This window comes from Papilio xuthus, unplaced genomic scaffold (genome assembly GCF_000836235.2).
Source record: "Papilio xuthus unplaced genomic scaffold, Pxut_1.1 DF827756.1, whole genome shotgun sequence".
Taxonomy (NCBI): domain Eukaryota; kingdom Metazoa; phylum Arthropoda; class Insecta; order Lepidoptera; family Papilionidae; genus Papilio; species Papilio xuthus.
Window position 1 is genome coordinate 1,968,508 of NW_013530893.1, and position 27,461 is coordinate 1,995,968.

The 27,461-nt window shown below is 35.3% G+C and overlaps 2 protein-coding genes across 3 annotated transcripts in view; one reads left to right on the forward strand and one right to left on the reverse strand.

Moving 5' to 3' along the window:
* Nucleotides 1–1,589: 1,589 nt before the first annotated feature.
* Nucleotides 1,590–20,050, reverse strand: dsd (attractin-like protein dsd). The gene is made up of 26 exons (XM_013310271.1): nt 19,749–20,050; nt 15,244–15,456; nt 14,966–15,132; nt 14,816–14,896; nt 14,147–14,411; nt 13,504–13,656; nt 13,005–13,150; nt 12,594–12,712; nt 12,121–12,270; nt 11,657–11,765; nt 11,191–11,302; nt 10,601–10,708; nt 10,056–10,203; nt 9,599–9,668; nt 9,337–9,449; nt 8,845–8,958; nt 8,579–8,664; nt 7,899–8,010; nt 7,198–7,436; nt 6,460–6,623; nt 5,701–5,850; nt 4,962–5,187; nt 3,793–4,003; nt 2,986–3,091; nt 2,418–2,628; nt 1,590–2,038 (listed from the first exon to the last, which is right to left on the reverse strand). The coding sequence occupies exons 1-25, from the start codon at nt 19,979–19,981 to the stop codon at nt 2,435–2,437; spliced, it is 3,789 nt and encodes a 1,262-aa protein (XP_013165725.1). The 5' UTR covers nt 19,982–20,050; the 3' UTR covers nt 1,590–2,038; nt 2,418–2,434.
* A 781-nt stretch (nt 20,051–20,831) lies between these two features.
* LOC106116346 (uncharacterized) overlaps nt 20,832–27,461 on the forward strand; it is a 203,353-nt gene continuing 196,723 nt past the window's right edge. Inside the window, exon 1 of one of the 2 annotated variants that reach the window (XM_013310134.1) lies at nt 20,832–21,019. The gene's annotated coding sequence lies outside the window, so the exon portion shown is untranslated. The remainder of the gene's footprint in view (nt 21,020–27,461) is intronic. The other variant, XM_013310136.1, reaches the window with a different exon arrangement.

Here is a 27,461-nt window from a genome sequence, read left to right on the forward strand (position 1 = left end):
TCTAACAAAAAAAACAATTGATTTTTTTTATAACAGAAGGGGACAAACGAGCAGCGGGAACACCGAGGTGTTCAACAACGCCCATAGACATCTGCAATACCAGAGGAACCACAGATGCGTTGCCGGCCTTTGAAAAATAATTCGACACAACATCTAAAAAAATAAATGCTTTTAAAAAAAACTGTATATATAAACTTTTTACACGATTTACATATCAGTCGTATGAAAAATATCCATAGTCTTGTCAAAGCTGAATTATTTACAATTATACTGACTGTCACTTTCCACTTATAGTCCTACAAATTTATCTGGATCGTGAGACTGAATGTTACACTTTATCTCACCGCGTCAGATAATTTTGTCGTACTACATATATTTATTATATAATCATGTTAAAAACTTCTGCATAGGCGAAAGATTTTTAACATTAACCTCGTCATTTTTTGCTAACTGTACAAGGTATGCTAGCGTTTGCTACAAAATTAGCTCAAAATCACTAAGATCTAGGATTCTAGTCCTAGGGTAAAAAAAAATGGAAAGTTCTCGATCTAAAATATACAAACTACATTGTGATGACAATTATCACATCGTTGTTATGAAGACACAAATTCCTCTAGCGATACAATGTGGACGTTAAATATTATATTGCTTATAAAATTTATTTCAAACATTAAATGACATTAAATAAAAATGGCAGTGAAAAATGGAATTTAAAATACTGTTATAAAATGAATTGGGAAAATCGTAATTTAAAAATGTGGCAACACTGAATCATTCACAGATAATTTTTTTAAAATAAACCATAGACTAATAAGCACCTAGAATGTTTGTAATAAAAATGATATAAAGCAAAAATATTGTGATATTAAAAAATAGCTAAAACCTAAAAATAAATATAAAAATATCTTTCTTACAACATAAAACAGGGTAAAAAAATTATGACATTTACATAATGCCCATTTACTGTGGGTTTCTGATACCAAAATCTCCAATTAAAACTTATTATCTGTATTTTGTCAAAGATAATGACAACGATATGTTTTATACAGATATTTTTGGTCTCAGAAACACACGGTTAGTCTTTTAAACATATTTATAACAAAAATAAGAGATACGATTCCTTCGACAACTAATATTCAATAACTATGGTCCAAGTATTAAAAAAAGGCATATGACAAAAAATATTTTTTCTACTCATATTTAAAAACATAACTGTAAATGTAAAACAAGTAAAATATAATTTAAAAATAGGAATAATAGCTAGAAAAATATGAATTTGATAGTTTGAATTGTCATAAGCTATAAAATTTTACATATTTCTTACAATTTAATATGAAGACCACTTAACGAATAATTTGAATCAACTTAAAGCTTATGTTATTGTGTTGAATAAAGATTCAGAATGTCCACGAGAACTAATTTTAGTCCTTTTTCCCTTCCCATCCTCTTATAAGGAAATGATGGGAAGTAGAAGTGGATTTCCCAGATGAGGGATACATCATCCATCAGCTCACTATACGTCCCCACCGAGGGGCTCGGAGCCTACCCTAACTTATGGGTGATTAGGCCAGTCAATACTGGCTCAGTGTAGGTTGACTTCACACATATATTTGAATTTCTTCTCAGATATATGCAGGTTGCATCAAGATGTTTTCCTTCATCGTAAAAACAAGGGATACATGGGCAGGAAAAATATTTTCTTTCTATGTATTTTCTCTGCATCTGCAATAGCTTGTATATGGGCAACAGTCGCTTTATTTCATTGTTTTCTGGAAGCTCGCTTATGCCACCTTATGATATAAAAATACGAGTAGAAAAAACATTTTTTTTGTCATTTTGGTGTTATAGTTTACACTGAACCATAGATAATAGATGAGATTTGTTAACACTTTCCGTTTGACTCCGCCGCCATGTCAGTCCGGTGTGGCGAGCTGAAGGCTGAGTATTAATGTATCAAACTTGACAAGTTTGAGCAAAACACTATTTCTATGTACACAGTACTTATTCGATACGCACTTATTTACATTGCTGTTTACATCTGAAACAAATATATATAATTTTAATATAGCTAATATTATAAATGCGAATGTTTAGATGGATGTCTGTTTGAAGGTATCTCCAGAATGGCTGAAGGGATCTTAATAAAATTTGGCATACATATAGAACTTAGTCCGGAAGAACACATAGGCTATATTTTTTTTATTCCGCGCGGACGGAGTCGCGGGCGACGGCTATATAAAAAACTGCCTTTTGTTTACTATAGATGTCAGTATGATCAAGAGTGATTGTATCGCTAAATATATCACATATATACTTTAGTAAACAAAGGGCAGTTTATCTCCCAATTTGAACGCAGCCAAATACTAAGGAAATGAATTGAACTTATGGTTATCCCTTAGTGCGGAATATTAACTGACTGTGAGTGGGGTGTGTGTCAGCGGTGCCTGGGTCGCTTGGCTGGCGGCGCGTGGTGGTGTCCGAGTGTGACGAGTGCGGAGGCGACAGCGAGCCCGCCCAGCGGCGGCGCGCGCCCCGTGCCGCCAGTCGGCAGCCGCACCAGCAGCGACAGCACCGCCGCCCGACCACCGCGGCACGGCTCCAGCGCCACAGGAGCTGGTACACCCACACCTGAACAATAAACTTATTTATTGTGGGTTTCTGAGGCCTAAATCTCTATATGAAACAGAGATAACCATATGTTTATATTGATATTATGAAGATCAAAATGGTTGTAAAAGAGTATGTTTTAACTTACTAATATTATAAATGCAAATGTTTGTTTGGAAGTATTTCCAGAACAACTGAATAAATTTCGATGAAATTTGGCATACATATAGATTTCCTTAATTCTGCGCGGACGGAGTCGCGGTCGACTGCTAGTCCTTAAATATGTTTCACCGAAATTTCTGGTAAAAGAAACTGAAGTGCGTAGACCGCATCTCAGAAGCCTACCCTTACTTTTGATTTCTGGTGTACACTACTCACCTCCACCTCCTTTCTCCAGTTCAACGCAGACTTGACTGAATGGTCTGGACGCCATCTGTTCCATCTCAACAAACAGCCGCTGTCTGCGACGATATATGTCGTATTTCTAAACACAAAAACATAACTAGGTAAATAAATTTATTATGAATTCAACATATAATATGTTATTATAGAATTAATCTTCATTAATTTAAAATACGTATTAAATTAAAATATATCGCTTTAAATTTTGCAACAATGTAAAAATAAGTAACAATTCAAAGAGAAGTTATTCAAAATCTCATAATATAACTATCAAAATAATAGTCTGTAAATGGACGACATTTTTTTAATTTGGAGGTTGAGGGGGGGGGGAGATCTACAAAAGATATCCTTTTTTCTGGTGGAAAGACAGGGTTATGTGAAACTTGACTCACTACAACCTCCCTTTGTAGCCGTCCCTTAGAGCAGTGGTTCCGAATTAGTTTTTGCTGCTTACCACTTCAAAAAAGAGCTCAAACCTGCATACCCCTTATTGTAGGAATCACATTAATATTATAAATGCGAAAGTTTGTCAGTGTATGTTTTTTACTTCTTCACACTCAAACGCCTGGACCGTAATAAAATAATTATTTTGGACATTTTAATTTTTTTACTGATACCCCTTGATACCACTTCTCGTACCCCAGTGGGAACGCGTACCACTAATTAGGAAACACAGCTCTAGTGCAACTTGTAATTCCTCGGACTATATAAACACCCTAAGTGATCATTTAAGTATTCTGAGTGCGATGACTCAATTACATAGTTATGAATATTTGCCCTCACCTGTTTAATCTTCCACAGAGCGGCAGCAACGAGTAACAAAAGCAGGAAACAAGAGGAGAATGTGATGAAGAACTGCTGCAGATTCAATTTCGGATACTGCGAGAAGGAGATCTGTATCCAGAGTGGAGGTCGAAAGTCATACACGTAAACGAAGAATGTCGTCAAAGTGACATTGTCTTCAACACCGAATGCGTGCTCAGACTTCGCGAACCTGTAATGGAACGGCCTTACTTTATTATTTATGTGTATTTCTTATATATTGATATAATTTATATAACTTTAACATATTCTGTAACATTGGTAGAACCCGCTTTAACATGTTCGCACGAATCGGCACGGCACGGCCCGGCTCGCCCGGTGAAATACCACGACCACACAGAAGACAGGCGTCAAGTGGAAGCTACTCCAAGTACAGTCTGATGAGTGTGTGTCCCGGAAGGCTTATTTAGTCCTCTTTCTCTTCCCACCATTTTTCTTATAAGGAAAGAATGGGAAGTGGAAGTGGACTTTCCGGATGAGGAAAATATTTTCTTTCTGTGCATCCTCTCCTCAGTCGATTAAAGTTAGGCAACGCATATGTAATTGCGTATGTCTATGGGCAACGGTCACTTCGCTATTTCAGCGATTTCAGGTAGCCGTTAACTCGTTTGCCATCTTATGATATAAAAAAAAAATCAATGACCTGTGAGTGCATTTTAATAAGTAAAAGTGGAATAGTTAAAATTTACGCTAGTATTAAGGTTTAAATTGAAATATGGAAGTAAAAAATAAAACTAAGCATTGGTGTTGTGAGGGGGGCGGTATAAATGGTAGCCCCTCCCCTCCTAGACTTAGCCTAGATCATCGGATTATACACTAAGAATTACATAAGTGTTTGGAAAGCAAAACAAATGTACAATACAATTTATTGGTAATATTTAAATTAAAGGTCATGAGTACAAATAAAAAAAACTTTATATGAATACAGAGCTTTCTCGTAAGCAATGTTTTAAATCTAATTTTAATTGATGCGAGACTGGTCTATATTTTAGATTTTAGGGGATAAAAAAATCTATCTCTAATGCAAATATCATCCAGATCTGCTCAGTGTAAGAAACTGCAAACGGTTGACCTTGGACCGTCAATATATGGTCCTTCGAGCCGGATAAAAGAAAGTTTGAATGTGTTACTTGTATCTGAAGTTGGTACAGTTGAGGTCGCTGAAGAGCGTGCGCTCAGCGGGGTCAGCGCGCGTGCGCACAGTCAGGTTCATGCGCGCGTGCGCTGAGCACGTGATGCTGAAGTCCGCGTCCACGTCCGGCTTCACAGGCGCGTTGCGGAAGTTGATCGCTGATAAGTGACGGTCCTCCTTCTTTGATAGATTGAATGTGAACTGATAGTCCACCGCTAAATCATCTGGAAATTGTCATTTAAACTTATATAAAGATATTTAAAAATTTATAGAGAAAGAACGTCCTAGATTAAGATTGACTTGTAATCTGTAGGTCTTGGGTCGAATCCCGTCGTATACCAATGTGTTTTTCGATTTCCGATTTACATATGTACATTTATCCGACGTTCTTACGGTGAAGGAAAACAGCGTGATGCAACCTGCACATACCTGAGAAGAAATTCAAAGATATGTGTTAAGTCAACCCGCACTGGGCCAGCGTGATTACCTAGTCACCCCTACCTTAGGGTAGGCTCCGAGGCCTTCGGTGGGGACATATAGTGAACTGATGATAAGAGGAAAGGCAAAGTAATTTTAGTACCAAGTAATTTTTCAATTGTAATCAACTTTTGAATATTCACGATTAATGTTTACAAATTTAATTTGAAAATTTTCCATAATACTTTCCCCACACAAAAAAATTGCGTCTATAGCAATCCATCAATACAATAAGTATAAAATCTTGTATTAAAACTTACAATAACAAGCTCCTTTGTTATAAACATCTGCATGGTAGTGGTTAGTATTATCACACTTGTCGCAGCGATCCCCCGCCAGACCCTTAGTGCTGCAGTAACACCGGCCAGTGTCAGCAGCACACGACACAGCTTGAGCATTGCACGAACACGCTGCAATACAGTATACAAATTAAATTATTTATTTATATATGACTAAAATCAAGATATTTATCCAGTGTTAATACCGAGAGAGAATGAAATAATCCAATCTCATAGACCCTGAAGAAGAGCCCAAGATGGGCTTGGAACTTGTCGGTGCCGTCATCGGATAAATTACTTGATTGTTAGTCTTAAGTTTTTAATTAAATTTATTAGGTGCGCAACTAAGTTCTCTCTGTTTGTCAGTAGATGGCTCTAGCAGTAAGAGCTGGTCGATTTTGACATAACCAAAACGTCATGAACCAAGCTTAGACATATGGTAAACAAACCGTTGCGACACATGAGTGATTTTGTTTTCCAATAATAAAATAACCTATTTATCTATATTGCGAATAACAGTTTAAGATAGACAATTTTATTGTTTCCATTATCAAAGAGAATGAAAATTATATACAGCGTTTCAATGTTTTCAACAGCTGAATTATAGCTGTGCGCTGATGGACATCACTTGACGCTTCCCTCTAAAAAATCTCAAATAATCATATATTCAAAATTATGTTCTTTATATTATCGTATATTAATTCCAAGCTGATAATATATTTAAAAAAATAGAATACTAACGTTGACATACGCCTCCATTAAGTGGAGTGCCCCAATGCGCAGGCGCACACGTGTCGCAGTGGTCGCCGACAGCGCGCGCGCCGCACGGCTGCACGCACCGCGCCGCCTCGTCGCACACCGCGTGACCGTTACACTGACACAGCGGACATCGTGTGAAGTGCCATCTATATACAACATATTTTAACTGACAGTTATTTTCACATACTATCTACAAGATTCTCAACACGCAGAATTAAAAAAAAAACTTAATGCTTTATATATATGCCAAATTTCAAATAGATCCATGCAAAAGACCTGATGATACCTTCAAGTATTCATTCGATTATTCGCATTTATAATACTAGTAAGATACAATGCTATACAATAGTAGTAAAGATCGATATTGCGAGGAAATGTACAAAGATTCAGTAATGCATGTGCATATCGTAATCTTCCCATATTAAGATTTAATTGAGAAAAAACACAAATATTATGAACTTTATTTTATATGTCAAAGTATAAGTGAAGCTTGATACTAATATTTTCAAATATTTTGGTGGTCCTTCTGGATTTCACTACGCAATTAATCAAATTATTCTGCGTAGCGGCTCATCTGAATTTAAAAGCCACCAAGATATCTAACATCAAACTACAACTTAAACTATCCCATTAGCTTATTGAGTACTTAAACAACACTCTAGTGAAGGTTTAAGTCTCTGAGTATGACAAAAAGTCTGTAATAATGTTTGTCATAGTAACCTGTGTTGTGGGCAGACATGCGGCTGGTGAGGTCTCCGCTGTCCACCAGGCAGGCAGGTACCCCGGCCACCACCTTCACCATCATCACACCAGCCACAAGCAGGCTCCGCACGGCACGAGGCGCAGCCAGCATGCGCCGCGCACCCCCCGCCCCGTCCACCCGCAGCACCGCCCCCCGCACACAAACCCGTCGACCACGCCCGACATCCGCCCAATGGAAACGACGCACCGTATGCATTCTGTAAATAATTAACAAAAAATATATAATAGCTAAATAAATTATTATCAACAAGGATATCTGACCTGGTTAGTCATAAGTCAATAGTGACCCCCTGTCAATTTGAAAAAAAATCAAAATCCTGGTGTCTTGTATTTTTTCTTTAATGGCATTGTTAGTGCCTAAATAGGTTTTATAAGTATACAAGCTGTCTTCCGCGACTCCGTCCTTGTGGAATAAAAATACTTTATAAGTAGCCTATGTGTTCTCCCTGTCAAAAATGTCCTACATCCATGCCAAATTTCTTCAAGATCCGTTCAGCCGTTCTAGAGATAACTTCAAACAAACATCCATCCATGTAAACATTTACATTTATGATATTAGTAAGATTTTTTTTGACAGTATATCGTTGTTAGACTATTATTTATGTTTATTTATAATTGATTTTGTTGTGAATTAACATTATAAATATTTATCAGCTTACCTTATCAACACATCGTCCGGCTGAGGCGCACCAGATGCATTCCTCGGCTGTGCAGTTGGCACACGTGGTGTGTGTCGCACACGGCGCGCTGCATCCACCGCTCGACACACTCCTGGAAAAAAAAATGGAAATATGTAGAAGCGCAAGACTGCATCAAATTAGTCCTCTTTCCCTTCCCACTCTTTTTCTTAAAAGGAAAGGATGGTAAGTGGAAGTGGACTTTCTGGATGAGATGATGCATGGGAAGGGAAAACATTTATTTTCTATGCATCTTCTCCTCCGTCGATTAAAGGTAGACAACGCATATGCAATTGCGTATGTCTATGGGCAGCGGCCGCTTCGCTATTTCAGCGATTTCAGGTGGCCGCTCGCTCGTTTGCCACCTTATGATATAAAAAAAATAGAAATCTTCGTAAGGAACGAATAGAAGACCTGTCACGTCAATAAACTGCATTAGATTTATACCCTTATTGGACTTAAAATATGTTAAATAAAATTATGACAGCTCACTAGCGCCCCCCTGTCACACAGCTAAAATAGCTAGAAAAATATAATGACATATTTTTCATTTATAATGTTCTGTGTCTAAGTAGGTTTTATATATTTTTTGACAGAACCGCGATAGCAGCGCCTCTCAGTGGTTCAAATATACATGTTTAACAAATATTCAATTCATATACCTTATATCATCCGTTGTATTTGCCGGCTTACATTTAACAGTGTCATAGTCCCAGTAACAGGCACGTTGGTTCACGTCTTCTATCGCCTGGAAAGCAGACAGAATACATACATACTTTTAAACATTACTAGAGTCCTTTGGCGCGAATGACGCGATCGTTACAAAGTCAAGTGACAGAATCATTAGTGGACACAAACGACGACATTTTAGTATTTTCTTCCTAACAGTTCATATGTATGAAGTGGGCGTGGCTTAGTGCGTACTCACGTGGGCGTGGTGATGTCTGTGGGCGTGGCAAGCTGCGCACGAGTGGTAGCGAGCGCACGCGTCACGCGCTGGCTCTGATCCTGCGCCACCGCACTCCTCTAACGATAGCGCCATCTAGATATACATACATACATATATAGTATACGGTAGTAAATGAGCAAACAAACGTCTGATATTACAGAAATGATCAAGTAAAGTGAAATCAATTCCGCATTTTGTCTGATAATTTCATATTCCCTTTAATCCTTTTCTAATAAGAAAATAATGGGAAGGTAAAGTGGATTTGGCAGAGAAGGGGATGCATAGGAAGGGGAAATATCCTCTTTCTATACGACCCGTTATCCACTGAATAAAATTAGGCAACGGATTTATTGTCTATAGACAACGCTAGCGAATTTAGATGGTCGCTTGCTCGTTTGCCAAAATAATTGCTGACCATAGCCATCTGGCTACCTTTAATAAATAGAGGGGATACCTGTCTCTTGTCCATACCTGATGTGTGTGCCTGAGACAGTACTGCGCGGAGGGGTAGCAGGCGCCGCACCACGCGCACCCCGCAGCTGTGCACGCGCCGCACCACTCCGCAGTACCGCAACGCTTTTCGTCTGCAAACAATTATTTAAAGACTAATACTGACAGTTAATCAAATTGAATCTTATCTTATTGAAATAAAGTTTAATTTTGAATGCAGTTGTTTGATTTCTTTTTAATCCTAAGTGACATTTTATCTAGCTAAAATTTGATCTGGTCTTACCTAACACAGGTTCAACAGCGCAAGTTTTCACTGTACCATCAAAAGACTTCGCCCAACCGACTTCTTCCAACTGGAAACAATTAATTTGTAACATTGATTCCACATGTTCACATAAAAACGTACCCAAGATAAAAAGAGTAAAAAAAAAACAAAGAATAAAAAGTAAAAATATACAAAAACATAAAGCAAAAGGAATTGTCCATTTAATCCAGCACTGGAATACAAATAGATAAATGTAAATCCTGGAATCTACTAATGTGATTTTATAGCAAAAGATTCCATGCCAATGGAATTCGCCAAAATGGCGAAGTGAACATTGCCCATAGACAACTGAATTTGCATGTGCATATTTTCTTTTTTTCTGTCAAATCCCATTCCCCTTTATATACCGAGGTGAAAAAGTAAAGAGGACTAAAATTAGTCCTCTGGCACGCAAATAATAAATTAATTAACTTACGGCGACACAGAGTGACTCCCTGGTCCGCCAAGCGCACGCGAGGGCGGAGTTCCGTGTGGCGGAGACGCACGAGTGCTCGTCCTTGTACGTAGCGCAAGCCGCGCCCACAACAAACACCAGCGCGTCTGATCGGAGACGACTGTCGAAACTGAAATTGTTAAACATAGGGAAATGAATGACAATTTTTACTAGCTTACTAATATTATAAATGCAAATGTTTGGATGGATGGATGGATGGATTTTTGAAGATATCTCCAAAACGGCTCAACGGATCTCGCTGAAATTTTCATAGATGTAGAACATAGTCTTATTAAGCTTTTTTTATCCCGCATGGACGGAGTTGCGGGCGACAGTTAGTAATATTATAAACGCTAAAGATTATATGATTATTAGAACGTATCTCCAGACCAACAAAAGGGATCTCACTTCAACTTGGCATAGCTATAGAACATATTCTGGTAGAACACGTGCTACTAATTAAGTTTTTTTTTATTTTTTTAATTCAGCACGGACGCAGTCGCATGCGACAGCTAGCTATATCTCACCCGCCATATATAATAGCAGATTTGCGTCCCCGGTGTGTGATGAGAGCCGCCGCGTGCGCAGCACGAGCTGCACCACGCGGCTCCGGCGCTGAATGCCACACGCCACATCTGTACAAACAAACACATTATTATTTTATATGTTGAGAAAGCCAGCGTTAGACTACGATCCCAACTGATGTTAAGTGATCATGTGGACGAAACGTACGCACTAGAAAGTAAGTCACTCAAAAAAAAAAAATTTTAAACAGTTCACAAATTATGCATGGCAAAAAATGGCTAATTCTAGCTGCGGACACATTTTTGCTTCGGAACTTTTTTAATTCAGATAGTAAAAAAGGAACACATTTTTAATTTACACTCAAAAAACGACAAAATTACATACAAACAATTTTACCGATGAACAGGGAACTCTTGACGCTAGCGCAATCTATATAGAACGTTCAGTTTTTCTCATGCATTAGATGTACTAATTACAGTGAAAAATGAAAAATCATCTCTTATGTTCCTCCATCTCTATCTTTATATGTTAATGATATTAAATATCATGTTTTAACGTTTCATAGTTTGTATGTGCAGATGACGTCACAGACCTGACGTCATAGATCATCGCAGCAGCGGAGTAACACTTGGAGGCGGCGGGGGTGGCGGGGGCGGCGGGCGCGCTGTCGTTGTGTGCGTTACCACCGAACACCAACATCACACCTGTAACATATATGTGAACAATTAGAAATTTAAAAAAAAACAGCAAAATTAAGACAGAAATTGAATTTAATATAGTGATTTTTCATGATATTAGTATATCTTGTAACCAGTAGTCTGACTAAATATATAAAAATCTCTAATAAAAATCAGAAAAATTGACAAACAGAGTAACATCTTTAAGATTCCATAAGATATGTAACTATTTCTCGAGAAACTCATATAATTCCGTAGTAAAAAGGCGATGGAGGCGCCCCCTATCCTTGGTTTTAGGGTAGATTTCTTATTTTCTTGGTTGGGCTAGACACAAAATAGTGCTAATACTAAGTAATCGTATATTATGTGTACATTTCTGACCTGGTGATACAAATATAGCTGTATGCAGATATCTAGGTGTGGGGGCAGAAGGCAGCGGCCTCCACACGCGACTCTCCACCTCGTATTCATACAACGCTGACGACGGCGCCTGTAATCAAATCATAATATCATACTTGGATATTTGTAACTACGTATCTGCTTAGCGGATCTCGATGAAATTTAACATAGATATATAAATCTACAAGAACTCATAAACTAAGTGGTTTCTTCTTTAATTCCGCGCGGACGAAGTTGCGGGCAAAAGCTAGTATAGTCATAACTGAACAAGTTTTGTCACTAGTTGTATAATAGTAATAGTTTTCTACAGAAAACCTTAATTAGCAAAATAATCTGTCCTTCTCGTTATGTTTGGAAAATAGAGATAACATACCTTTTTTAGATATTTCAGCTTTAACACAGTTTAAAAAAACAATGAAAAAATATATATTTTAAGATTTACTAACCTGTGCGGCTTCAGATTCAGACACAAGTCCTGCATGTACGTAGACACGGCGTGAGAGCGGGTCCCACGCGGCAGAGTGACCGAAGCCAGCGCGTGCGGACCACCCCTTGGTGGGCGGGGCTGACCACGCCCCCTCCTCTATGTGATACTCCTACAAACATAATATTTTTATTCATTTGTCTATATTGTAAGGTAGAAAACAACCAAGAGGCTACCACAGTTAAGTGACCACTATTTTAATGGACGTAGAAGGGGACACAAAAAAAGGGTTTTTTTTTCTCCCATTTTATGCGTTCCCCTCCACATCAAATCAACTTCCCCTTCCCACCTTTTTCTAATACCTGGAAATTTGAATAGGATTATAATTAAGTGTCTGACACGCAATTTTATCAGACTGTCCTCGAAATTACTTCCATTTGACGTCTCTCAGAAGATTAATAATTATTTTGACATTTTTTTTGGTAAATAACTCACCTGCACAATATGCATGTACCCGTAATGTGGTGAGTGACCGAAAAAAACCACCATGACTGCCTTCTGGGTGGGTCCTATGTGAGCGAGCACCGCCGTGTGCCCGGACAAGTGTAGACCTCCTAAATAACAAAATAACAATCTTACTAATATTATAAATACGAATGTTCGGATGTATAGATGAATGGATGGATGTTTGTCAGAAGTTATCTCCAGAATGGCTAATTAAATCTCGCTGAACTTTAGCATACATATAGAACACATAGACTACTAATTAAGTTTTTTTATAATTCCGCGCGGACAAAGTCGCGTGCGACAACTAGTATAATAAATAAACTTTCAATTTGGTTAAGAAAGAATATGCAATTAAAATTTATACTTTTTGGTTAATGTTTTGGATATTAGTTTACTGACCGCAATGCTTCAATGGGGCGGTCCTGTGCGGGGAGCAGGCGGTGGGCGTGGCGTTGCTCCAGATGACCGTGTTCTCCTGTATCCGCCCTCTCCACACCTCGTTGGTCACCTCGCCAGCACGACCCTCCAGCCCCGCCAGACCACCCCTACCATAACAAACAAGCAATTATATTAATTCCAGTAACTTAGCAACACATAAAGAAAACAAACAAGAAAAAAAACCGCTTAAACATTACAGAGGGCCTAGCACGAAAATTCGTGAGAATGTTTTCGTAAACCATCGATAAAATTTGCACCTCTCGCGGATGTGCAACTCTCATACAGATTTTAACATATTTAGTCGATGACGTCATAAAGAAGCTAATTGCAAATATGCGTTTTAAAAATCATATTAAAGTCTTTTGGTGTGTATTATTGTGTATTAGATTCCACTTAAATTGCTGTTTAGGCGATGATTGGTCTCTGAGTACGGTAGTTAAATATTTTATTAATAACTCACCCTCTTTCAGGTTCATCAGAAGCCACAACTCCTCCATACACGATGACCTCGTCTCCATACATGACTGCGGAGTGGGCGAACCTCGGCGCTGGACTGATCGCACCCTCGTCTATCGCTTTTATAGGATACCACCGGTTTTCTGCAGTTTTATATCTGAAAAAAAATACCTAAAGTTGACCATAGGAACATTCCATACTGCTGCAATCTATGGCTCCATATTTTTAATGAACAAAAAGTTTTCATAATAAAAAAAATACATAGAATCATAGATTATAAACATAAATGCTTGGCAATTTAAATTTTATATCATAAATGCGAATGGGTAGATGTAAGGATGGATGTTTTTGATTAGGTAACTTCAGAACAGCTAAACGGATCTCGCTGAAATCTGACACAGACGTAGAATGTAGACTGGACAAACACATAGGCTAATTTTTTTTAGTTCGGCGCCGTGGGGGTCTCGTGCGATAGCTAATTTACAACATATTTTAAACTAGCTATTAAAAAAAAGCCGCTCTGGAGATATCTCCAAACAAACATCCATCCATCCAAACCTGGTAACCATTCATAATATTAGTAAGAAGTAAGATTAAAATAAATATCTATATTATACAAAAATATCTAGATCATACAAAAGTTTTACCTGTACATAAAATCAGCATGTGAGAACGTCTCCCCGCCTACTCGCAGCAGGTCGGGGCCGGCAGCGAGCAGCGCGTGTGCAGCGGCGGGGGGCGGGGCATGCGCAGGCGTAGGCAGGGAGGGGCGCGCGTCACCCGCCTCCCGCCAGCGCCACTCCCACCCCGCTGAGGCCGCGTCGCGTGCGCACGCTGGACCCGCACGCGAAGACGCGCATTCACATCCCGCCCTAGTACACTCCCCCGCACCGTACTCAGCATTGCAGTCATCTGAAACACATTATTTTCTCTGTTTTTATTCAAACATAATGCGAGAGATAATATGTGCCAGTGTATGTCTCAATGAAGTCAAAACCAACAGTAATACCTATCCCGCTAGGCTAACTCCAATAGTGGAGAGGCAATAAAATACAGTGTCGGGACATGAAAATAACTGTCACCATAAGAGTTATAATCTTACATTTTAGTTACTAAAACAAGTTTTCAACCTAAGCACAATGTTAACATTAAAAATTAATTTCCCTGTTTTGGTTTGCTAATAAATGTCCTCCCTCTATACAACAAAAAAACAACAACTGTTTCTTTGATAATTATTTACCAAACCATAAATTATTTAGGTGACCTTAACTAGGCTGGAGTCAACTAAAGCCGTGTACAATCAATCAACGTTTTACCTGGACAAAGCGGTTCATCGCAAGCCACGCCCACCCAATCTGGCTCACATCTGCATACACCATCTTCACATTCCCCATGATCTGGTGAACAAAAAAATTAAGAACCCATCTGCCACAAACAATGCAACTATCGGTTCAATTTCTACTTACTTGAGCAGTTAGTACGATGATCATCTGAAGGACAAGAGTATGCAGCGTAAGTGACATTGAAGCCTTCCATAGCATAAGCGTCGTCAGAAAAAAAGTGAAGCAACGCACTCCCTGACCGCGCTATAACTTGTCTCGTCCATCCAAAATCACCGTCGTCCAACACACCACTAAAATAAAAAAAATAATAATTTTTATTTTATTAACAGCTTACCATTGATTTCATAATCATGTTCATAAAAACTTATGGATTGTTTAAAGTAAAAATTCTTCTATGTTACCTGAATACGGCGAGTAACCGTTCCGCCCGTACACTGTCCCCGTCATAAACATACAGGTGGTCCCAACCGCACTCTGTTGCAAAGCTCTCCAAACGTATCCGCAAAGGAGGCGGGCCAGGGCCGAGCCGGGGCGGAGCCACCAGCCACGAACATGCTGTACTCACACTGTAGTTCCCAGGACCATCCGTTATCACACCACTTGCGGCACTCAATCTGGAAATAAGGAACAGTCGAAATGTTATAACTCAAACCAATTTTATGACAATTTTCTCTCTCATTTCATACTTTCTATATAAAAAACTAGTTGCCCTCAACACTGTTATTAAATTAATAGCCTATGTGTTCCTCCGGACTGTTTTACATTTATGTCAAATTTCAGCAAGATCCATGCAGTCATTCTGAATACATTCAAATAAACATCAATCCATGCATCCATCAAATTAATTTCCTGATAGTATTAAAGGCAAATTGGTTGGAGGTATTTCAAAACAAAATTAACCAATGGCAAACATATATCAATATTATGGAATTTCTCAATAGACAAAAAGTACTAAGACAAAACCTACATCTATAATCTTGTAAAATCCTTTAGTTGGATGTTGATTTAATTGAAACTATTTCATAATCAACCTGCCTATCCCTGCAGAGGATGGCGGTGATACAGCGAAATGAAACCACAGATTTTCAATATGCACACAGTATGTTTGACAAACGATATTCGGTATGCTCTTATTCGGGGAGAGAATACCACATAACTACCATGCCTTCCCCGAGGCATGGAGTATCCCTAAAACATTCCCCTCTGAAAAAAAAGGACCAGGCATTGTGGCCATCGATGGGGGAGGCCTACGTCCAGCAGTGGAAGAATTTAGGTTGATTATGATGATAACATAAGAAAAAGATTATTTAAAGAAAATAAACAAAACACAATACTACAATTAAGTGAAATTAAATTACAAAACATATTAAGAATGCTTTTAAATTCTATCGTCAACACCATCTAAACATTTTTTGATCTTTGTAGCCATCCACATTCGATCTCATTACATTAATTGAAACTATTTAACAATATTTATTGATATAAAGTCCTGGAAGTTAGATTAAATAATTTTTATATCATATTGTAGCTGCATACATGACAATAAGTGCAACGATATGTTATCGATTGTTACATTACCAGCAGCCTTGCGTGTCTGCTAACAGTTTAACGTATACAATCACGCCTACGTGCATTGATACGAATTGACGCCCTTCTAAAAGACAAAAGAGATCAAGTTTCCATGTTGCCGCACATTGCTATGGATTTATTTACATTTCATACATTATGGATGCATTTGGTAGATTCCTATGCAATTATCTTGTATCTTTTGCATTTATTTTACAAGCACTTTTTATCAATACTCAATACAATTTTATTTATTTATATCATCACTCTGATATTTCTATGTATTTTACTTGTTAATTCTATTTATGTAATCACCATCTGGTGAGACTAAGAAAGTAAGACAGAAATGTATATGTGAAATTAAAAAAAACACATTGGGTTATGGTGGGAATGGTCCTGAACCTGTAGATTGCAAGTCTGATGATTCCCCGGTATACACCAACACTTTTCAATATTTTTATGTATACTCTCAACACATCAAGACAATAAAAGCATACATTTCTCAATGTAGCTGCCAAAATCTTACTAATATTATAAATGCGCATGTTTGGATGGATCGATGGAAGTTTGTTTGAAGGTATCTCCAGAATGTCTGCATGCATCTCGCTGAAATTTAGCATAGATGTAGAGCATAGTCTGGAGATACACACACTATCTAAGTTTTTTTTTTAATTAAGCAGATCTAGGTGTGGGTGACAGCTACTAGATAAAGAAATAAAATCAACAACTACCGAGCCGTCAAAATTACAAGTTTAATAAGTGTCAAGGACACAAAATACAAATTGAATTGTGTAAAATGATTTTATCACATGTTACACAAAAGGTAGTGTTCTATAGAGAATAAAATGAAATAAATAGCCAGTTAACATGCAGATATGGACATTGTTTAAAAGTAACTAAAAATTTCATTCATAATGTCCCATGGACACATATTTTTAAATATTTAACCATGAAATTCTATTACCGTGTCACTTGTATTTAATAACAGCTGTCGCCCGCGATACCGTTCAAGTGTAATTTAAAAAAACACAATCTATTCTTCCAGATATCTTTAATTAGAATAGAAAGTGAAGGATGCCAGAATGTTTTATATAAGTGCATCGGCAGTGGAAACCCATGCTTAAATACATCACTTCAACATGAAATTTTATATTTGATTTTGCAGATATTTATTTTAAAATGATTGTAATTTGTATACTTTGACATAAAATAAAAATTGATGAATATATTTACATAATACATATGTATGTGTTCTCACATAACTTATGCATTTATGCATTTTAAAATGTACTATGTAACAATATATTATATTATATTAATATGTCATCTCTCTCAAAATTCTTATTCAATATACCAGTAGCCTGTGACTTTGTCTGCATGGAATTAAAAAATCTAAGGTTATCTTACAAATTGAATAAATACTAATGTTTAGATGGATAGATATTTGTTTTAAGGTATCTCGGCAATGGCTAAATGAATTGTGTTGAAATTTTTCATAGATCTCGAACATAGACAACATAGATTTTGTCTGGTAGAACACATAGGCTATTTATTAAGTTTTTTTTAAAATCCTGTGCGGACAAAGTCATGGGCGACAGCTAGTAATATATAAAGCATATGAGACCTGAAAGTGTAGCATCTCGACTCTCAAAGTTCAGTAGTTTTGATGCCTGTTCAATGCTAACAAACACATAAATAAACAAGCAATCAAATCTCTTTATAATATTAGTGTACATATATAAGAAAAAAACAGGTTTACCAACAAGTTTCAAACTCAATTATAATTAAGGAAATCAAGTTTGCAAATGTTAACAAATAAGTTTGATCCTGCATTATTACATTGGGATGATAAGTAGGAGTAATAAGTAGTCTAGATCCTTATAAAATTAAACATGAATACTGGTATTAAATACCAAAAATTGTAGACAATAACTTCCGTTTGGATATAGGCAAGGTAACTATGTTTTTCGGACCCAAACATATTATACAGTGGGCATTTAAGACTCGTAAAGTATCTTCCCATGGGTTTAACTGCTAAGATGTCATTACAGTTTTACATAGAGAGGGAAAACAACTTTACCACCCTGGTCACAGATCCAGAGGCAGACCCAAAATGAGACGGAATGATGTAGTGGTTTAAGACAAGAGTGAGTAGCAAGTCCCAGAAGATGTTGAGGTCGGAGAAGAGACTGATTGGGAAAGTTGACCCCACCACCTTGTGGGATACATAAGGCAGACAGAGGGAGGAAGATTATTCTTATTGTAAACCTTACAAGCTCCTATACAAATTTTCAAGTCAATACATTCAAACTGTGGAGGTTAGTTACATTAAAAAAGAAACTACTACTAACTAATCACTTCTGAAGATATTTAATACAATTATCACTACATAAAGTGGGTTAACAAAAACTAAACAATTAAGTAAGGCACCAACATTATCATTAATGTATTTTGGTAAAAGGAAGTCAAATTTAATTTGATTTTAAGTGATACATTAAAGAGGGTAATGACCTAGTATAGCTCAGTTATCCCCAAATCAGTAAATCAGGTAGACTGTTATGGTCCATGTTCCATAGAAGACCAGAGGATGATGATAGCGAGGAATAATGTTAAGGGATCACAAGTTGTAGCGTTACTTGCAAAATTTTAAGTGGCAAAAAAAGGTTGGGAATCTCTTTAGTATTTTAACTTGGCATATATCGCAATAAAAATTAAAATTAATGTCTAAAGTCAAAATAATACTATAACACTGTGGTGTAAATAATCATTTCTCTGGCTTTATCCCACTTCAAAAATGTTTTTATGTTTTGACTTAATTTGTTATAGCCCATGCTAATAATAACTTTTGATAAACATAATAAGGTTTTACTTTTATTGTTTGTTTTCAAAGTTATTTACTATGCTTTACTTTCTCTATTTCTTTTCTCAACAGATCCTTTCAGATGCTGGAAAGGTTATGTATGTACATATAAGTTTGTTTGTAAATATAGTATAATATTTAAAACCCTAGCCAACACTTTTTTTGAGTTCGAAGTTTTCTCATCTAAAATAATGTAATTTAAAGTTTGGTTTTGCACGTCAATTATTTGCCATTTGTTTGTAATCTCACGATGTTTGTGTCGTGAAAATTATAGAAAATGCACTATTCCAACATACATACATTCCAACTTGACACGGCCTTCGAAAGCGATCTCAAGAGGAAGCCGAGAAGCCAAAGAAGGTAATTGGATAATCCGTCATCGGCTTTTCATGCAGAATCTACATGGGAATGCCTTCTGTCAAATAGGTCACTGAACTGATGTAAGCAAATTTAAGTTATAATGCAAGAATATGTGCTCACTTTATCTTCCCACCGCAATGCTGACATTCTGGACCCTGCCAGCCTTCGAAGCATACACAGGTCTCGTTCCTACATTCACCGTTTATACAGTTATGTTCACTACACCTAGATAGAACATCATGACAAAACAATAACACTATGAGCACTGAACACAAGAACGGCGAGAACCATGAGTATTTTCGTCTGTATTTAGATTTGAAGAGGAATAAGAACATTTGTAGAGATTCTACCATTTTGATGTATGCATTTTCAACGAGTTTTGTTAGCTTATCGCGGACTTAAAAGCGGCCGTGCGTCGTGTAGTTTCCGTACGGTACTAAATTTAGTGTTGTCATATCAGCTTTTAAAATTAGCCATTTAAAAAGCACACAAAATTCACATAATGTTGAAATTCATCAACAGTAATTCTAAGATTCGTGAAATTAAACAAGTAGTAATAATGATTATTAAAGTACATATTAGAAGTACTTAAATGCTTGTCATTCCTACAGTATCTTTAGTTAGGTATTTAATATTTATTTGTAGGCGTTTTTAGTTACACAATTACATTGAAAATTTTTAAGATCTTGAAAATTACGAATGGAAAAGTGTTTTTAGTCAGAGAGCAAAAAGTGAAAAAGAACCCTATTTACAGGTGGTTTTTATAAATTGTAACACAGGTTTTGACATCCATTTATTACCCATCCTAAATATAATTACAACTGCGTTCAAGTTTTGCGTTTTGAAAGTAGCCTATAATTTTAATAAAAAATTGCACTGCATTTTTATAATTCTTTTAAATATCTCAAATGAAAAATCAAAACATTCAGATGATTTTTAGGCTTTACTGGGACTACTCAAGACTTTTAATGAACAAAAATTATCAAGAGAAATGCAAATAAAAATTATGTAATAATATTTGAGAATATGGAGACAGAAAAGTAGAAACGACAACAACATCCGCCGCTAAAAAAGCGCTAGGAAAAGTACAAAACTAAAGGTTGTGCAATGAGATTTTCACTTGACTTTTCAGGATTTTTTTCAGGATTTTTTGTGTTGCCTGAAACCCAAAATGTCACAACACATGTCAAAAGATAGTTTGTTTTAAAAGTTGTGTCAAAAGTTTACAATATTATTCAACATAAAAGTAATTGATTTAGTTTAGGAAAGATTGTGAAAAAACTTATGAGATTATCAGTGAAAATAGAATTATAATGTGTGCGTGTTAAATTTGTGCAGAAATAGTTCGAGATCAAGCGCGATTTTCGACTTCGTAGTTTACGTCTTGCCTGGTAAGTAGGAGTAATTTACTTATTATATTTTAACATATTTTAGTCTATTCTGTATAGATATGAAATTTATAATTCGAGAAAGACAAAATTAGTATACGACTTTAATAAATCGATGTAAAAAAGTATAAAAATTTTAGACAACGAAAATCGGCGGGGGTATTTCGAAATTGCGAGACGACATATCACTTAAAGTAATGTCATTTTAATTATGTATAAAAACGTGTATAAAATGTGTTTATTGCTGAGACAACAATCACCCAATCATTTAATTTATGAAATTTTATAAAAGTTTCTGTAAACCAAAACCAATCTGCGATGAAATGCGTTGCGGTATTTCATGTAAGTGTTTCTTCATAATGTAGATGGCGGTAGTTTTATGAATAAAGTCATTATTTTTTTTGTCAACCCACTTCCAAGTAATAAAATTTATGTAATTTTTCCTTGCTCCTGCATTTAATATGCGCATGTATTTTCAGTTTCTCTCGGTTTTCTAACAAGAATAAAACAGCGCCATCTATTAGCTAAGTAAGACATTACTTTATAGGTATCTTTTTACAGTCGCAACTATTAATTTTTTTTACATTAAATTCATTAGATCAGTAATAAATTCTTTGATACTCCAATTTTATTGTATTTAAAAGATTGTACCTTTAATTAAGCATATATGACACGAGATGGCGCTATAAGCAAATGAAGTTGTTTAAAAGATTTGATTGCGATGCCTTTATATCAATCACAAATTGTGATTGTTTTTTTAATACTAATATTATTAAGAATTAAATAGCATTTTAGGCTTTGTAAATTTTGTTCATATATCTTATACTTTGACTATGTCTTTAAAAACGAGATGTTTTTAGCAACTTGTTGACCCCCAATCCTTCTCTGGTGATATTTTGGTAATATTATCTACCAATATGGGTTAAGGTCAGTCGTGGCCGGAGATTAAAGGAAATAACGATCCATTACAGAACATAATAAACTTGAGTTAATATTTCGATTTTATAATAATAAAAAAATATTAAGAACAAAAGTCGTAAAATGTAACTTCAATCATTTCTTCACAATCTTCACATAAAAGTTGAACGGAGTGTAAAAAACTCTCGGAGCAAAAGTTACTTCCTTGTTCATTACAAAAGAAAAATATCGTCATCAAGTGTTCTTTTCTATATAAAAACAATGTTTTTCTTTGAATAAAGTAATATCAATATTGTGATATCATTATATATGAATTAGAAGATTAGAAAAAAAAAAACAAAGATGTATTTCTTAGTTACTTTCTATTCGATTGTCTTAAGATTGAATAGAGTACGATGAAAGAAATCATTCAAATAACAAAAGCATCGTATCTTTTAATCATTAACTAGCTATCGCCATCGACTCTGTGCGCACGGAATTAAAAGAAACCTAAGGAGTAGTCTATATGTTCTTCCAGACTGTGCTCTATATCTATGCCAAATTTCAGTGAGATCTATGCAGCCGTTCTGAAGATACTTTCAAACAAACATCCATCCATCCAAACATTCGCATTTATAGTTAAGTAAGAGTTAGATGGTACATTTATTTCTCTAAAACATAGATGTTGGTAACCGTAGATTTCCATTGCAATAATACAAACATATATTGTAATCTCTGATTTTATACGAAAAATATTGGCATTTTTTTTTAATTTTTCGGCAGTGGAAACTCACGGCAATTAATACGTCGTCTATCAGTCCTTATACCATTCACTCAGGGTTAACGCACTAGGTTTTTGTCTTCTAGATTGATCTATCTTCCATCATTTCGGTTGTTACGTAGTAGATTAATTTATTTATGTTTATTGTTATATTATTAAGTCTCGCTCTATTTATATCTTCCTTTAACATGCCGAAAGTTTAATCATCAATAACAAATGTATATTACTTATGTATGTCTGTAGATACGTTATGTATCATTTGGGTATGAAACACCAAATAATAATTTATTGTTGCGGCAGAACTTAAGCAGAAAAAAGGTCTAATGGGCGGCCCTAAAATTGACGGTAGGTTGGCCCCTAACCCACTTTAACCAATCCGCATTAGGACCATATGGTGAGCGACCTGTTTTTTTTTACCCTCGTCCGTAAAATCGCCAACGTCTTGTATTGTGATTTATAAAGGATCAGGTTTTAGTTTTTTTTTCGCTTTCTAACTGCTTAGGGTGGGCAATAATTAGGGCGTTTACCTTAGAAGGGTTTGAAAACATTGTTAGGCGTGGTTTGATTTTTTTTTTCAAAGCAAGCTAAATTAAGCCATGAATACTAAGATGTGTCATAGATTTCTAATAAGAATTTTGTATAGTTTACTATTTTGTATTAAAACTAGAGGGCACTAGTAATTATATTATAGTTTTTTCTAAATAAGTCAACTATGCTCAAGCTCAATTATTTGTTTTTTTTAGCTATGTTTATGCTAATATAATGATATTTTATTTATGTATTGGGTTGAATATATTTTGGTACGTTTGTGAATCATGTGAACTGTCAAAAAAAAATACATAAGCGAGGAAATAAAAAACGCCCAAATCGGATTATTTGAATTTCGAACGCTCGAACGAAATCGTCTGTACGCACGCAGCTGCGTTGGCCAAGGTCAGTGCTATTGTCCCAGCTGAGGGCAATGCCCAAACTGCACGCGGCGAAAAATACACGCACACACACAAATGCGCGTGCAGCGGCAGCGCTGTGGTCGTGCCGCCGACAAAAAAGTATCCGAATTGCGCACCATAGATTATAGAAATGTCATTTTGGATTGTTTTTTTTAAGAATTCTTTGTAACTGTTAACTGCCAGCATTATTTCGTCTAAATTTTCAACTTTTCGAATTCATATTGAGGTCAAGTTATTTTATAGTTAGACATAGGTTTTAATAAGACAGGACATGTTATATGTTGTTATTTTTTCTTTATTAAAGATAAAAAAATATTGATTTAAATTTAAATTTTATTTAATAAACGTTATATGATGATAGTTTGTCTTAATAAGTAAAAATGTATGTGAAAAAAGTGTGTGTTTGTTAATATGTCTACGTTGCTTATTCTTTGTCGGATGCATTTACAAACAAAAATACGAGGAGCGGCCAAAGTACCCGAATTGCATCGAACGCACACAAACTTACTTACACGAACACAGCGACGGCAAGTCAAGAGCAACTGAGTAAGGTCATGGTAACTCTTTTGGCCGTTGATTCGGCCGTTTTCGGTGCACTTCGTAGTCGACTGCGCTCGAGTTTGTTCGCTGATTTTTTCTTTTTTTTTAATATGCCAATTCTGGTTCTTCTTTGTTGCTTGTCTTGCATTTTTGACATAATGTATGTTCGTGCTTTGTATAATTTTATATACATGTATTAAAAAATTGGATCCTTGAAATTAATGTAATAAATGCATTTCATCAATTTTTTTATACTTACATGTACATTTGTGTTCACGAGCTCTCATGGAATGGTTTTAAAATGTTGAAAATACTACAATATTTAAAAGAAACAGCAAAATTACTTGAATAACGTAAAAAAAGGTAGTTAATTCTCGTTAATTCACGACTGTTCCAAATATTAATTTTGTGGTATAACAGAGTATAATAAAATGAACGTTCACGAAGGAAAATATCTGTCAAATTGTAGCCGCCGGGGTTCAGTTGTTTTCTTCTTTTGGCGCGTACGACGATATTATTTCGTCGACGCCATCTTTGTCGCCTTTTCATTTTTATTAAAACCTTGACCTTGAAAACAAGTGCTCCGGTAACACAAAGGCACAGCCATTCCAAATTTGAAAAGGCGAATTTTTAAAAATCGAATTCATATTTCATTTGTCGATTCCTGTTATTTGTGGTTTTGTAAAACGCTTCGCGCTATTGACTATGTTTGGGAAGTCTTTGGTAGTTCTTTTTCGATGACCTGTTTCTGAACAGTGGCATTTGGCGGATGGGAACTGTCACATTATGGTTTTTTTTTGTATAGAAAATTGGGTTGAAGGTAATTGCGTCCAATTATGCCTCCTTTATCGTTCATCAGTATTATTAAACGGGGATGTGGTTTTAATGCTTGAATGGGCCCACGTAATAATGTTGTCATGTCAACATTGTTATAAGTTTTAAATTTGTTTAACTGTTTACATTAAACTTTTTATCATATTTTTTTATAAAAGAATATTATTTTTTGTCAATTTATTATTGCTATATTATTGCTAATGAGTTTAATTTATTTATCTTAGGAACATAACAAATTAGTATAGATTAAACACTGATGGAAAGTTTGTATCTATGCTACCTTACTTCTTACTAATATTATAAATGCGAATGTTTAGATGGATGGATGGATGTATGTTTGAACGTATCTCCAGAACGAATAAATCGATCTCGATGAAATTTATATACACATAGAATATAGCCTGGAAGGACACATAGGCTACTAGTAATGTTTTTTTTTTAAATTTCGCGCTGACGAAGTCGCGGGCGACAGCTAGTATGGGAATATGAATGTATTGTACCTTGGGTCTATAGCCAAGTATGAAGGAAAAACTATTGTTATCCTTTTCATTTTTATTGAAAAGACTAAGACAGTGATATGTGTTGAGTGCAGAATTAACATTCTGCCAAAGACATGGCATACTGGTCAGAACCTTTGCCATTTTAGTTATTAAAAAGATAGATTTAAAAAGGGTGATTAGCGCGGGAAGTGTTACCAATGAGATGTAATCGTGAATACAGTCAGAATTATATACAAATAAATAGTTTTAATGTAATTGATTATTACAACGTATAAACGCTTTTGGCTGCTATATTACTGGTTTCAATTTATATAAATGTATGATGTTTGTTTTAGTAGTTTGAACTAAGATAGTGTGATATTGTAGAGGTAAAAAACAAATGAAACAAATATAATTTCAACAAATGAAAGAAATTTATTGTATACAGGTTTTAAATATCCTCGCACATTCTTACACCTGCTTCACCAGCCACGTTATTAAGATATTTAACGTAAAGATATAAAGATCTTATAGATAAAGGACATTACATAATATGAAAAAATTTTCACCATCAAATCAATCTACACAAGTTATAGGTACATTAATTATTATGTACGTAAGACAAAACAGCTCTACAATACATTGTGTAATTCCACAATTTCAAATCAACACAAAATTTTTTCAATCATTTTTAAGTCGCCTAGCGACGTTTCTGGACGATATTTTCAGAATTTTTTTAAATTTTTTTTTCTACCAAAAAAATGTCAGTCGAATCTTGCCAGTGTCAATTGGATTTTTTATTTTTTTTAAATTTGACTAGAATACATTAATGTTGTGCCAATTCACTGTTTTTTTTACATCGCTTCATCGCCAATTATCTTTCCACTATATTACGTGTTTTTTTTAACAAATGTGAGTAGTAAATTAGATAAAAACCTATGAAACATCACTTTTCTTACTGAGGAAGTGAGTAATATATATTATCTATTATAAAAAAATAAATTGAATCGCTTAAATCAACGCGAAATCTGTAGTGACAATTAAACAATGAATATAATAATAATAATAAAAACTAAAGGAACAAAATAACAAAAAATAAAGAGGCGAGTAAGGTATATTGAAAAAAAAATATTCCATTAAAACTTGTACTCAATAATTAAATAACAATATTATAATTTGATCTTGTCAGCTCCTTTAGCAGTTTATATATTATTAAAAAAAAACATGAGCCGTTGGAATAATTCATTAGGAATTAACAGCGTCTATACATTGGTCCATTACCTAATTTTTTTTAATCCGATCACAACTAAAACTTTTTTTTTCCGTAGACAACACTCTCAAAAATAAGATATGTTTCACCAGTACGTGACGTCACTTCATAAAAGCGTTAACTCTTCAAATAAATTACGCAATGAATATATTTTCATCAAATTTCATATTAATTAATTAGTTTTTTTTTTTAATAAAAATAACATTATATTTAATGTCTAAAATTAAATGCTTCGTGTTGTACATAATTTCTTTATAAATGAACTCTTGCGACTGCGTTTAGCAAGATTAAAAAAAAATCATATCTTGAATACGCTATTCCCTTCAATGATAATCCTTATTTAATAATAATAATAAGTCAATGATTGTAATAATAGTACAATAATTATAATTATTAAAAATTAATTTTCTAGAAGTAAATACGAGTTGTAAAAGGAAAACAAGATTTGACAATAAAGGTGAACTTACATTTAGAGAAATGTATAGAGTTTATTAACAACAGACCGAAGAAACTGATTTCCACGTCTTCTGTTGTAAATCGTTATATACAAGGTTACAGACATACAAACAAACATATCTTGTGAATGCCCTTCCGAAATACACGTATAAAAACAATATTTGACATCGTTCTGTGAAAAAAACACAATGTTTTTATGCACGTATTTCGGTAGTGTAAACCCACGGTAAGAAATAAG